Raw genomic sequence first — 14,161 nt, 5'->3', positions numbered from 1 at the left:
ATTTTAGATATAACACTTTGAGCAAAAAATAACTTGCCTCCTAGGGAATCCCAAGAAACTGCTGGAAGCCTGTATGTCTCATCTAATAAAATACAGAACAAATGTGTAATGCTACAAGCACATCACTTTGGATCTACTATCAAGAATAAAGGAAGCAAATGCCTTTCCTTACTCTCATTGTGTTCCACGTGAGGCCACGTGCACAAGTGTGAGACCATGAGGGTTGCCTGCATTGAGTAATGTTGTAATAATAACACAAAACGACTTCATTGAAATGAAAGAAAAAGCTTCCTAAGTCTAGTGTATGAAAGTAGAGGTTGGAACATGAGATTGATATAAAAAAATACTAGCAGCCAGGGATGTAATAATGGAGCAAATATGGCAAGTTATACAAGATGGTGTGATATATTTTCCTCGAAATATAATGGTGTCAAATTTGTCTTTCTTGGCTCATAATCTTACTTTTTAAAAAAGATTTTATTTATTTATTCATGAGAGACAGAAAGAGAGAGAGAGAGAGACACAGGCAGAGGGAGAAGCAGGCTCCGTGCAGGGAGCCCGATGCGGGACTCAATCCCAGGACCCCGGGATCACGCCCTGGGCTGAAGGCAGACGCTCAACCACTAAGCCACCCAGGCATCCCGTTGGCTCATAATCTTAATATGCAAGAATACCCCTTGTGTGAAATCAAATTTGATAAGCTTCTTTAGCACCGTGTAAAGGAGACACACATACATTTTTTTTGTGATTTCAAAAAAGAAACAACTGAATGAGTAGATGGGATATTCTTATGTCTGTTCTAAAATCCACACTAAGAACACATCCAGATACCCCATGGGGATCGAGATTAACTGCAATGAAGGCAGTTTACCCACAAAGATATTTATAAATATTGAAATAGATATAAAGTGAAAACTCCGATATGCTGACATTGAAGGCATCTTGGTATAAACAGGCGGCACACATCTCGCATCTGTGTGGGACGATACTCCGAACAGTGGCAACGTAATAAGGCTGTAACAATAAAACATGACTGTGAATACAGCCGCGTGCTTAGCACTGTCCCTTTGCTTACAACACAAAAGCAACTTCCAAAAGTATGTGGTTGAATTCAAGATTTTAGCAAAAGGTATATGGCCTGAACTTCAAAATAAAATTATGGAGGGGCACTTGGGTGGCTCAGTGGTTGAGCGTCTGCCTTCGGCTCAGGTTGTGATCCTGGGGTCCTGGGATTGAGTCCTACATCGGGCTCCCCGCAGGAAGTGTGCTTCTTCCTCTGCCTGTGTCTCTGTCTCTTAAGGATAAATAAATAAAATCTTAAAAAAATAAAAATAGAAATATGGAAATTGAAAAGGAATCGCTGGACCGCAGTGCCCATCATGAGAAATCTGCACATCCGATGGAGATTAAGGAGCTCACGGACGCTCTCCTGCCACGCTGGAAATGAAGACACGAAAAATTAACACGTCTCCAGCTTCTAATGCTGTGCGAAGCTGTCGGCCTTGATGGAACAGAAGGAGATTGAGGGGAGGTGCGATGGAGGGAGGAGGTGGACTCCTGGCCCAGCCCCGCCGAGTTTGGGGAGCACACTGCATCTCCTCTTGCCCGGTGCCAAATTCTGTTTTCTCCTCCTTTCCTGCGAGGCTTGATCCAGCGCCCTAGAGGTTTTCCCACTTCTCCCTCTGGATCCTGGGCGGGGATCTGCCCCAGTAGTTCCCCCTGAGTAGGCTGGAAGGGGCTCTCAGACGGACCAGCAAAGTACAGAGGACTAGAGCCGCCTTCTCTCTCTCCCAACACTTTATTCTGGAAATTTGCAGTTGTGCCCTTCACATTTTCCTAGACTTCCTCACATCTGGGCAACCATCCATTAATCCACTTTATTCTTGATGCATTCACAGTGAGTGAGAGACGTCAGCACGCTCTCCCCTGCTTGCTTCGGCACGCACACAGTAACGAGTATTCGCTGTTCACAGTCTTTTCCTTGTGATCCCAAACTTACAATGAAGTGCCCTGCTTGTAAGGGAATGTTTGCTGAATTGTGACAAATCTGTACACTGAGCATCCCTGTCACCCTAGAAAGTTCCCCCATGCTCATCAGTCCCCACTCCCTCTGAGGCAACCACTCACTACTCTGCCTGGCAGTAGTGGAGGACAGAGCAAAAGGAAAAAAATGTTAAGGTTAATTTTTCTTCAGAGCCTGGTCAGTTTTTTCCATGAGCCCTTTGTAGATTCAGTTTACTACTGACACAGACAACAAGAAGAAGAGTAGCCAAGGCTGCTGGTTCCCCAGGGCCCTTGTGCAGGGTGACAAGAGTGGAGACGGGGCCCTCCTGTGGAGGGCTGCTGCACCCCCCCCCCACCCCGGCCCAGGTGAGCTCCTGTACTGCGTCAGGCCTCAGCAGAGCCTGCAGGTGACAAACCCTGTGTCAAGACAGCTGGCGGTGGGGGGCACCCAGCTCCTCCCATGCCTCTAAGTTTCGAGAACATTACAAGGAGGCCTTCTGTGGAGACCTGGAGCCATCCATGGGTCAAGCCTGGTCTGTGTGGCCTCTGCGGATACCTGCGGGGGCGGGGGGAGGGGGGAAGGCAGGGTCCCTGCACTTCCTTCTCGGATTTTTCCTTCCTGTTCTTCCAGTCCCAAGACTGGAGCATCAGGGGCTCTGGAAGCATAGAGACGAGAGACTCACCGTGGCTCCCAGGAAAACACAGCTTATAAGCTTAAGAAAGGATGCCCCACGTCCCTCGGGCAATGGGAATGATCACTAGTCCGATGCCTTGGAAAGGCGGACTCTGGGAATGACGTGGACAGAACACTTTTGGAAGGAGTGCACGTCTTGCCACCGCACAGAACTCTCTGGGTACATCTGGTACATCTGCCTCATGATGTAACAATTCAGGCTACAGTTTGCAAAGAACAGTAAAATACCAGAATGACAATATACCAAACGCAGTATTACCACCTTGGGAGGCCCCAGGGGCCATTGGAGGAGCAAAGCCAGAGTGGTAGGCGGTGGCTTGTGGCAGGTGGCCGCTCCCAGGGCCCTGGATGAGTCCACTCACTGGGTACCTCTGCCCCATGAGAGCCCCTCACCAGAGTGCAGGCTGCACCTGCGGACAAACGCCACTCCTGCAATGAGGCTGCGAAAAAGGCCACCTTCAGGGCCCCCTGAGTAGTTTCATGGTCGAGTGTCTGCCTTCGGCTCCGGGCGTGATCCCAGAGTCCTTGGAATGAGTCCCATGTCAAGTCCCCCCCACCCCAAAGAAACTGCTTCTCCCTCTCCCTGTGTCTCTGCCTCTCTCTCTGTGTCTCTCATGAATAAATAAATAAAATCTTAAAAAAAAAAAAAAGACTGACCTCACTGGCCTCTACTTCTGAAACTAATAATATATGTTCGTTAATTGAATTTAAATTAAAAAAAGTTTTTAAATTGCAGAATGGTACACACAAAATGATCCCATTTACAAAAAAAAAAGACATTCATTCTAGATATATGCTTGCAAATGCATGGAAAGCATCAAATAGGTCACCCAAGAAATTAACTGTGGAGACTCCTGGAGAGGGGAACGAAGGTATGGATGAGAAGACAGAAGGAAGACCCAGGTTTTCCATGGCCGGCCTTACGTAATGCTCAACTTTTCCTGGGAGTGTGGATGGCTTTTTAAATAAACATCTAGGGCAGCCCAAGTGGCTCAGCGGTTTAGCGCCACCTTCAGCCCAGGGCGTGATCCTGGAGACCCAGAATCGAGTCCCATGTCGGGCTCCCTGCATGGAGCCTACTTCTTCCTCTGCTTGTGATTCTGTCTCTCTCTCTCTGTCTCTCATGAAAAAATAAATAAAATCAAATAAATAAACATCTAGTTTAAGAAAAGTTCCTTAACCTATCTGAGCCTCAGCTCCTCCTCTGTAAAATGGAGAATAGTAATACCTCCCTCAGAGGGTCACTGTGACATTTAAGGAATGGAGAAGATGATGCACATCAAAGGCCTGGCACTGTTTCAATGAATGGATGACATTATTGTTGTTATTGAAAGGAATACAAAGGAGGAAGATTTGTGAAGACTATGGGGACCCCCGCTGCCCAGGCCCTAGAGCTGGCCCCACACAGCCCCGCCTCCAGGTCTCTGCACTCACCATTTCTTCTCCCTAGAACATTCCTTCTGGGGAGAGCTGCCTGCTTGCCCCTCCACAACATCAGTTCTCTGCTCGAACAAAACCCACCAGACAGGCCGTTTTTCTTTTTTTATTTAAATTCAATTATTTTAATTTAACTTCAACCAACCTACCTACACCTGTACCCTGCTTCCACATCAGGACTCCCTGCCCTTTTGACCTACTTTATCTTCTCCTTGGCACAGAAACACTGCCTGCCATGTCATGTATTTTGTGTCCGTTTCTCTGCTAAGCAGTATAAGCTTGAGAAGAAACTATCTCCAGCAACTGGAGTAACGCCTGACAAAGAATAGGAACCCAGTAAATATTGTAAGAGAATAAACACTGTCTGAAATACACCATCAGGGAAATGAAAGAGAGAAACTTGAAAATTGCCTAAAACCTGGGTGACCAGGAAAACCTTCTCAACCTTGAAGGTAACTGCAGAGCAGAGCAGTGGGACGGGACAGGGGGTGCAGCAAGCCACATGCTGGGCAATGGGACAGGGGAGAGGGGCTTGGAGGTGTAGCTCTGAAGTTCTGGGTGGACCCCTGGGAGTCACGGGCCTCCTGCACTTTGCTTGTCTGCATAGTGCTGGGCTTTTGAAAGATTGAAGTTCAGGAGGTAATACTAGGTGCAGTTTTCCTAAGGACCACTGCCATCCTCCAGCTGGGAGGTAAGAACCTGACCTAAGAATGTGGCAGCAGGGAGGAGAGAGATGCAAACCCATTCATTCGTTGCAGCTACTAAAGAGGTGGAACTCTCTGGATGCTGCTCCCAAGGTGTGGCTGAAGAAAGTGGAGGTGTCTCCTTGACTGCCAGGCGTCTCCCCTGGGTGGCTGGGGATGGCCATGTTGCTCTCAGGGATCCAGAACATGGTAGGAGGTGCAGGTTTTGCAGAAGAGCTGGGTTCAGGTTGAATCTACTGAGTTCAAAGAACCTGCGGGAGATGTGAGAGCCAACCACCTGGGGCAGTTGGGTAAGTGCCATTAGAGTACCCCAGAGTCCAGCTGGGCTGGAAGTCATCTTTGGAGTGACACAGGACGGAAAGCCATGGAGAGTACACAGACTGTCATCTAGAAATAGGAAGATTGAGGAAGGAAACAGGGACAGGGCTGAGATGAGCCCTGTCTGGAACCTCAGAAGGAATCTGAGGAGCAGGAAAACCAGGCAGAGAACAGCGGTTTAAGAAGCGTGAAGTTAGAGACCGTGCCAACTGCTGCAATATTTACATAAGAAGAAAACTGAAGGGTCGGCTTGGCCATAAGGACTTCATCAGAGACTTCCAGAAGTTCCCAGCAGAGGGAACAGAAATGTGGGCCAGAGTGGAATGTTATAAGCAAACAGGTGAACAAATGCAGGAAATGGGAACAGAAATGATTTTCAAGAAACCTGACTGTGAAGGAAGCGCCAGGACAGGACTAGGAGGGCTCGGTGAGGTCTAACAGCCTCTGGGGAGAGACTGGACCAGAGGGAAGGTCGGAGGCTAAGGCCTGGGAGCCGGCTCAGCCCGGAGGGGGGGAGGCGTGACGGGGCCCAGGCGTGGCTCCAGACTGCCAGGGGGAGGGGGCGGGGCCCGCAGGGGAGGGGGGCAGTACCCCAGGGCCACCCCGACAGGCCGGCGAGAAGCCGGTGGGCCCCAGGGTCCCCGGTTTACCACCTGATCCCTTCTCCCAGGTCCACCTGCACGCAAGGGCCGCCGTGCATCATCGGGTCAGCGCTGGGCGCCCCGGCCGCTCTCTAGCGCGCTGCCCCGGTCTACCTGCGGGCAGGTGCCGGGCCTGGGCTCCCCGCGGCTCCCGGCCGTGCGAAGGGAACGCACGTCCCGCGACAGCAGGGGCCCGGCCGGCGCGTCCCCGGGGCCGCGGCACGCAGGTGGGGGCGCCGCGCAGGTGGGGGCGCCGCGCAGGTGGGGGCGCCGCACAGGTGGGGGAGCCTCCTGGGAATTGTAGTTCTCCTCCTTCCACTTCCCCTCCGCGGGGCCCCGCTTCGCCGCCCAGCCTGAAACGGGCCGTCCCCGCTCCGCACCTGCCGCCGGCGGCTGCACTCGCAGCACCTCGCGACCTCCCGAGACCCGCGGCCGGGCGCCCGGGGCCGTCCTCCCGCGGACGCGCGTCTCCAGCTGCGGGCCCGTCCCCTCCTCCTCTCCGCGGCGCCGAGCGGCAGGAGACCCGGCAGCGCAGCCTCCGCGCCCACACGGCCCCGCCTCGACCGCGCGGGGCTCCCGGCAGCTGCGGGCTCGGTGCGGCTGAGGCCCAGGCTCCCGGCGCTTGCGGGCAGGGGGCGTGGCCTCCGGCAGGGGGCGTGGCCTCCGGCCCCCGGGAGGCCTCTGGGAGTCGCAGTCCACGCTCGGCCTGCGGCGGCCTCGCGGAAGAGGAAGTGGAAGGAGGAGAACTACAATTCCCAGGAGGCTCCGCGGTTCGCCTCCGAGAGCTGGGCGCCGCGGGGAGTCCCGCCCCAGGGACCCCGAGGCTCTGCTCCCCTGTTCCGAAATCCGTCGGGTTTCCCCAGGGGCGGCTCCCAGTGTGCTGAGCGACACTGGCCGGATCAGCGGGTCAGCGCTGGTGGCTCGCCAAGGCGGGAGCCCGGAGCAGAGCTACGGGGGGAGGGACCCGGGGGCGGCCGGGACCTGAAGAAGGCCAGAGCCTTGAAGGCCGCTGCCAGGCGCCCCACGTGGAAGTAGGGGGCGAGGTAGCCCTGCTGCCGAAGTCCAAGTCAGAGAGATGAGGACGCCAGCACCCCGTCGGTGGAAGGATGCCCATCGGAGACTGGGTTAGAAGTCGAGCCCATGGGGCAGGCGCAGTGGCTGGGTGCTGACTCTTGGTTTGGGCTCAGGTCGTGGGTCGGATCCCTGCGCGGCTCTGTGCTCAGTCCCCTTGCGACTTCCCCTCTCCTCCTGCCCCTCCTGCTGGTGCTCCCTCTCTCTGTCTCTCGAATAAGTACATAATCTTAAAAAATCCCAAGTAGAGCTCATGCACGTGGGTGGCTGGAGGTGAGATGACAGGCAAGGAAAGAGTGGCTTCTGCAGATTTTTTTTTTTAAGATTTTATTTATTTATTCATGATAGTCACACAGAGAGGGAGAGGCAGAGACACAGGCAGAGGGAGAAGCAGGCTCCATGCAGGGAGCCCAACGTGGGATTTGATCCAGGGTCTCCAGGATCATGCCCTGGGCCAAAGGCAGGCGCTAAACCACTGCACCACCCAGGGATCCCGTCTTCTGCAGATTTTTGCTTTGCCTCATCGGAGTGCCATGAACAGGCAGCGAGTGGGGCAGTGACAGTGCAGGGGTGGGGGGTGAAAGTCAGTGGTTCCTGAGCTGTGGTTTGTCAGGCCCAACAGACGTCTGAGTGGAGATGCCCAGCAGACAGGACATAGGGGCCCTGAGGATGGAGACAGGCTTTGGATCAAGGGCACACAATGGAATAAATAAAATGGACCAGGTGGGGTTACTGGGCAGGGGTGCTAGGGAAGGACACAGAGCCTCGAATGTGCATCTAGGAGAGGAGCATCCAGCAAAGGAGACGGGATGGCCAGTGACAACCCAGGACAACCCAGGGACTGGGTATTTTTGAGGCCGAGAGAAGAGAGAGTTTCAGGAGGGAGGGAGTGATAACCCAAGAGGAGTGCTTCCCGGGAAGAAGGCCGAGCACGAGATTCAAAAGACAGGACTGCTGGATTTGGAACCATGGTGGTGGCTGGAGATCTTGACCCCAGCAGGTTCGGTGGAGGGAGGGACCAATGGCCTGACTGGAGAGGTGTGAAGGGGAGTGAGCAATGTGGAAGTCAAGACAGCTCCTGTAAACAGTGCTTTAAAGGAATGTTGCTTTAGAGCAGAGAAATGAGGCAGTGGCCAACAGGGTATGACAAGTCCAGGGAGGTTTTATCTCCTCTTTCTCCGGATGGAAATATTTCAGCTTCTTTTTTATTTTTATTTTTTAAGATTTTATTTGTTCATGAGAGACACAGAGAGGCAGAGACATAGGCAGAGGGAGAAGCAGACTCCCTGCGGGGAGCCCGATGTGACTCGATCCCAGGACTCCGTGATTCCGCTCTGAGTGGAAGGCAGATGCTCAACCGCTGAGCCTCCCAGGAGCCCCATATTTCAGCTTCTTTGCAGAACGATGCAGGAGGAGAGATTAGTGATGCCGCAGCAGAGATTAATGATGCAGCCCAGTCACAGAGGTCGGTGGGGACTGAATCCAATGCTGTGTGGAAGTCGGGCATCATTCTGCATCGTGATGGAAAGCAGGATGCCTGGGCAGAGGCCCTGGTGGGTATGGTTGGCACAGTAATGGTCCCCTAAATTTATCCACATTGTGTTTCCCAGAGCTTGTTGAGTGAGCTGCCTCACCCCACCCCATCCCACCAACCTATCCCATCCCTAAAAGTAAGTTGCATCTGGTTATAGCCTAGTGGCTGAGCTCTAACACTGAATCACAGGGGAGCCAATGTGAACGGCCCCTGGGGGCCAGCACCTGCGGAGGGGGAGGGGCTTTTGTAAAAGGGCTGTTGGGAAAGGTGTTCTTGAAGCAAAGGGCACGACCAGAGAGGAGGCCCAGGTGTCCGTCTGGAGTCATCACACCTGAGCCCCAGTCTGGGCACTGGCTTAGTGGCAGTGACTGCTTTCAACTGACCACATATCATCCACAGGCCCTGTCCTAGCCCAGGAGGGGAAGCTCCCTCCACCCTGGCTGCCCATCCCATCACCCTCCTTCCAAGGTTTCTGACCTCGTGGGCCCATTTTGACCTCTAGTCCAAGCTGGGTAGAGCCATGGCACATTCACTTCAAGCCATGAACTGGGAGGGTCTGTGTCCCTGAACTCACTGGTATTGGGTATGGTTCCTCTTCTGTCAGGAAAAGTGACCACTTGCCATCGCATCATGCTCATAGATCCTAAAACAGGTCTTTGATTGGAGATCCCAGTGGGGGTTGGGGGGAGTCAGCAGTTTAGTGCCTGCCTTTGGCCCAGGGTGTAATCCTGGAGTCCTGGGATCGAGTCCCACATCGGGCTCCGTGCATGGAGCCTGTTTCTCCTTCTGCCTCTCTCTCTCTCTCTCTCATGAATAAATACAATCCTAAAAAAGATTTGAAAGAAACTTCAAAGCACATGGCTAGGAACTAGCCATTCATTTTATTCCCAGAAGCTCGTGAATCCGAGAATGGTCCCGGGACACACTATTTCCCTGTTGCTTGGTTACTCTGGAGACAAACCCCATCTCCAGGGTGCACAGCATTCCCAGGGAGGTGGAGGCACTACCCACGGTGAGACAGGCCACAGGGGGCCTCCTCGCCACCACCATTACGCTACTAACTTTGCCGACAGAGGGGAACAGGTTTTAGAAACAGTCACTGGCATTAGATACAGGAAGAACGCCCTTAGTTTAGTGTTTACACATTAGACACATTAATGACACCACATCATTCAGCCCCACTCCAGAAGGGTAACTAACTCTCCAAAAACCTTTATTTAATAAAACCAGAACATCTGATGGTAAACTAATAACAGACTCAAACGTGCTAGATGCAAGACGTTCAGGGGGCTTTGCTTCTCTCTGGCACACATGGGCAACGTGTGCAAAAAGCACCTGCCTCCCCCGTGTCCCGACTGAAGGGGCAAGTTCAAGCTGCTGCTCAGGCCAGGGCCGTCGGGGTCTGAGGTCTCCCTCCGTCCCGGTCCCGAGTGCCCCACGCCGAGAAGGGCTTCAGCGCCACTCTGGTCACGTCTGCCCCCAGATCCACACAGTCCCCGAGAAGGCCGGGACAGTGAGACCCTGGAGAACCCTGGTAGTTCTGTAAGATTCCTCCTCCTGCCTGTAGCTCCCGCCCTGCACCCAGCCGGGGGGAGCTGTGGGGTCCATAAGAGATGGACTTCCTTAAGAAACACGGCCAGGGGCCTGCCTGGGCTGCTCATCCCCGCTGCCCTGCCACCCAAGCACCCGGGGAGGAGAGCCGGCGGACCTGGGAGGCACCCAGGTCCCCGCCCCACCACATCTGGACCGCAGGGAGGCGGGAGCGGAGCAAGGGAAGGCCACAGCCACCCTTGCACACCTCGGGCTGGAGCTGGTCACCAAGGCCTCCAGACGCTCTGGGCTACGCGGGTGGCGGTCAGGCTGCCCAGGGCTGCTGGCACCAAGTCTGGCCCTTCCGCAGGCGCTCGGGTCAGTTCAGCCTCGGGGGCCTCCTCCAGGTCGGAGCACGGGTCGTCCCCGGGGCCTGGGGGGCTGGGCAGAGGGGACCCCAGGACCCCTCCCGTGGGCCAGCCGCTTCGCCCGGGGGCTCCCGGGGGCCCGGCCAGGGCGTCCCCCAGCAGATCCCGGAAGCTGCTGCCCTCGCGCAGGGGCATGGACTCGAGCAGGTGGTTCAGGAGTTCTGCGGCGACGGTGGCATCGATGGCCTGGCACGTGGACACGAACGTGTGCACCTCGTGCATGCACTGGATGTAGCCGGCCGCGAAGCGCTCGCTCGCCTCCGCCTGCAGCTGCTCGCGCTCTGCGCCCGGGGGCGGGAGGGAGAGAGCGGCGGCCCGGCCGGCCGGTGAGCGGCGACTGCGGCGGCCGGGCTCCCCCAGGGGACCTGAGGTCGCCGGGCGGGGGGTGCCCAGCCCCGGCCCGCCCGCGCCCCCGCCACTCACCGCGCGCGCGGCCCCGCAGGGTGCCCTGCACACGCCGCACCGTCAGCTCCAGCACCTCGGCGTTCTCCAGCTTGGCCTGCACCTGCGGCGGGGGGGGGGGGGGGGGCGGTGAGGCCGGGCCGTGCCCCCGCCGCGCCCCCGAGCCCCCGCCCCCGCCGCGCCCTCACCTCGGCGCCCGCCAGCAGCAGCCGCAGCTCCTGGAGGCTCTCGTTGATCCGCGCGCGCCGCTTCTTCTCCACCAGGGGCTTCCGGGCCTGCGGGAAGCGGCCGACTGAGCCCCGGCCCGGGCCCCCGCCCCCGCCCGCCCGCGCCCGCGCCCCGCACCTTGCGGTCCCCCCGCGCCTCCCAGCCGTCCTCGTGCTCCCGGCCCGCGCGGTCCCGTCCCGGCGCCAGGGGCGGAGCCATGCCCGGCCGGCCCGGAGCCCGGAGCCCGGAGCCCGGAGCCCGCCGCGCCCTCGCCGCCCCGCCGCGCCCCGCCCCTCTTATAGCCCCTCATTTGCATCTCAATGCGCGGATTGGCTCGGGGCCGCGGGCTCGGGGGCGCGGCGGCCAATGGGAGCGGCGCGCATTGTCCGGCCCCGCCGCCCGCCGCCCCCCGCCCCCCGCCCGCCGCCCGGCAGCTGGTGGGGCGGGGCCGGCGGGGCCCCCAGCGCGGCCTCCGCGCCCCCGCCGCGGCCTGGGGCGCCCGAGGGGCGGTGACCCGGGGCGCGGCCGCGGGGGCGCCTCTGTTGCCCCTACCTGAGCCGGGCCCGGGTCCGCGTGCGCCGGAGCCGCATCGCTCGGTCCCCCTCGTCCTAGTCCGCGCCAGGGGCCTCCCGAGGGGCGTCGGGGCGCCGGGGGGCCGGGGGGCCGGGGGGCCGGGGGGCCGGGGGCCGGGGGGCCGGGCACCGTCAAGGGGGCTCCCGGGGTGGCGAGCGGCTCCCTGGCTCCCTGGAGACCCCTGCGTGCTGGTGGGCCCCTCCCGCACGGGACTCGACCCTGCACCGCGTCCTGCGCCCGCGCGGGGCCGCCCTGCCCTCCTCGGGTCACCCTTCTCCCGGGCACCCCCCCCACACACCAGCCGCCGTTTCTTTTCTAACCATCATCGCTGCCCCCCTGAGCCCCGCAGGTCCCCTAATCCGCTTCACTCCCCCGCCCCCCGCCCTCCCCGCACGGACACCCCTGACCTCGCCCCGCCCTTCCCTGCCCCCCCCCCCCCCCCCGTCCTTCTCCCCGCTCCGTTCACTCTCCCGGGCCAGGCTCCTCCGCCCCCCCCGCCCTCCTCGCCTCCCATCCCCCCCAGCATCCCCCCCCCCCCCCGCCGAGGCCGCCGTCTGGTCTCCGTAACTTGATGCCCATGACAGTTGGCAGCTGCAGCGGCTCCGCTGGAGAAAAGCGAGGGCCGCGCCAAGAGCGACAGGTGTCGGCCGCGCCTTTGTCTGGGCGCGCTTTGTCCAGCGGCGGATGGCGGGTGAGCCTGTGTCCGCCAGACGACCGCCCCCGCCCCCCGCCCCCGCCCCCCGCGGCCGCCCATCTGCCAGACCCGCCTCCCTGCGGGTGGGGTGCGTGGGCGGGGGGCCGCGCCCTGGGCAGCACCCTGGGGACCCCGGCTGTTCCCGGCTCCACTGGCTCAGGTACACTTCGGGGCACAGCGAGGCTGGGCGGGCAAGATGGGCTCTGGGCAGCACGCCTTGGCGCAGGCTGAGCCTTCCACCTGGAACACTCTTCAACACCCCTCCAAGTGTCTCTTTACTCACTGTTCAGGTCTCCGCCTCCCTATTCCTCTTCCTCCTCCTGGTGGGAGCCACCTGCCCCACAGTAGTGCTGCACCCCTACCCAGCCCCACACTACTCACCAGGGCCTGGGATCCTCAGGGTCTGGTCTCCACCCCTCCAGGCTATAAGCATCCCTTGTCAAGGGTACCTAGGACCTCCTGTCTACCTCCAGCGCAGAGCCTGGCTTCGGCAGAAGCCTGGGGGGGTAGAGAAGGTGAGGGGATGTCCCAAGCCCGGCTGGAAAGCAGTAGGGGAAGGAAGCATCCAGGGGCTGCAGTGCAGTGGGTTGTAGGACTAGGCCGCAGATATGCCTCACCCCAGCCACCTGACGTTGGATCTTGCAGCCCTCCCTGTGACTCCTCTGACTCTGGGCTCCCCACCAGAAGGATCTTTACAGACAGGGTGAATTTGGTAAGAGGTTTGATGTTTCTCAAAGTCACCTCACTGACCTCTATCTGTAACTACCTGAGAGTTTCTCCTGTTGACTGTCACCTCTCTGTACTCAGCCTCTTGTTTGCTTCCCGTAAGCAGGCTTCTAAGACCTCCCAGCCCAGCGTTGCTCACCCAGGTAGAAAGCTACTCCTTTCCCTCGATCATCCCCTGTGGTTCTCAGTCTCCCCTGCATGCCAGGAAGCTCAGCTCTCTTCCTTCCCCCTCACCTGGCAGCTCAGAGCCCCACCTGCTTTTCTTCACTTACTTCTAGTGGTGGTGCTGACAGGGAAGCGGGTTCAGTGTGGACCCCATGAGAGCCCATAACTGGCCTGTGACTTTACTCTTCTTCATCACTTAGACATCACTCCAGGGAAGGAGATCCCTCAAATAAGTACAATTAGGTTTCCACTACTTTGAGAATATGAAATATGAAAAAAATTCATTGATATTTCTTCTAGTCTGATGCGTGTGCCTCCCATCACCCATAATATTGTTTTAATAAGGCCAAATAGCGATTTTAGAATGCTCTCCATGAAGGACAGTTACTATTGGAATAGGATGGGCAGTGCCCTAGGGGACACCTCTGGGAAAAGATCAATAGAATATTTGATTTGATGGGGGCATGGGAATGGGGAGGAAGGCATGATAAAGGCAAATAGCACAAGCAAAAATGAGAGGCAACTAAGAACTCCAGGAAAAATGGAAAACAGAAAGCTCCCCACAAAGAGAAATATAATCTTAGCACATTGACTGACCTAGAAGCTAACAGTTCTCTCACAGTCACAACAGTATAACACTGTTCATGAGGTTTCAACATCTAGAATCAATCTATAGAGAAGGCAAGGAAGACATTATGTTATGAAACATGATATAAAGTTGACTTTGTAAAACCCAAAGGATAAGTGACAGTTGTCAGGAGGAGGGAGGAGGCTGAAGAGAGTGAGTAGGGACCCCAAAAGGTTTGTCTCACATGGGAAGGTGGGGTTTGAAGAATGCTATCTATAGAGTTGAAGGAAGGAGAAATGAAGTGCTGGGATATGCCTCATTGTGACCAAGTACCCTGAGGAAAAAAAAAAGCACAAGGATAGAGCAGGGTATTAGAAGTCAACAAAATCCTTGGTTGGACCAGAAGTTGCTCGAGGCCCCATCTTTGAAGTTCACCTCATTTTCCCTTAGTGGGCCTGTTGGCTG

At 57.2% G+C, this 14,161-nt stretch overlaps 1 protein-coding gene across 2 annotated transcripts; it reads right to left on the bottom strand.

The window, feature by feature from the left end:
• Positions 1 to 9,404: 9,404 nt before the first annotated feature.
• HES6 (hes family bHLH transcription factor 6) lies at positions 9,405 to 11,246 on the bottom strand. Of its 2 annotated transcripts, none has more exons than XM_041766998.1 (4): positions 11,109 to 11,246; positions 10,952 to 11,038; positions 10,785 to 10,866; positions 9,405 to 10,642 (listed from the first exon to the last, which is right to left on the bottom strand). In XM_041766998.1, the coding sequence occupies exons 1-4, from the start codon at positions 11,187 to 11,189 to the stop codon at positions 10,218 to 10,220; spliced, it is 675 nt and encodes a 224-aa protein (XP_041622932.1). In that variant the 5' UTR covers positions 11,190 to 11,246; the 3' UTR covers positions 9,405 to 10,217. The 2 variants fall into 2 exon arrangements, with proteins under 2 accessions (XP_041622932.1, XP_041622933.1); XM_041766999.1 differs by having other exon boundaries at positions 10,514 to 10,642; positions 10,825 to 10,866.
• Positions 11,247 to 14,161: the final 2,915 nt, after the last annotated feature.

Source organism: Vulpes lagopus, chromosome 8 (assembly GCF_018345385.1).
Source record: "Vulpes lagopus strain Blue_001 chromosome 8, ASM1834538v1, whole genome shotgun sequence".
In the NCBI taxonomy this organism is placed as follows: domain Eukaryota; kingdom Metazoa; phylum Chordata; class Mammalia; order Carnivora; family Canidae; genus Vulpes; species Vulpes lagopus.
Note: the sequence above shows the minus strand (reverse complement) of the source record. Positions and strands in the feature narration are given on the sequence as shown.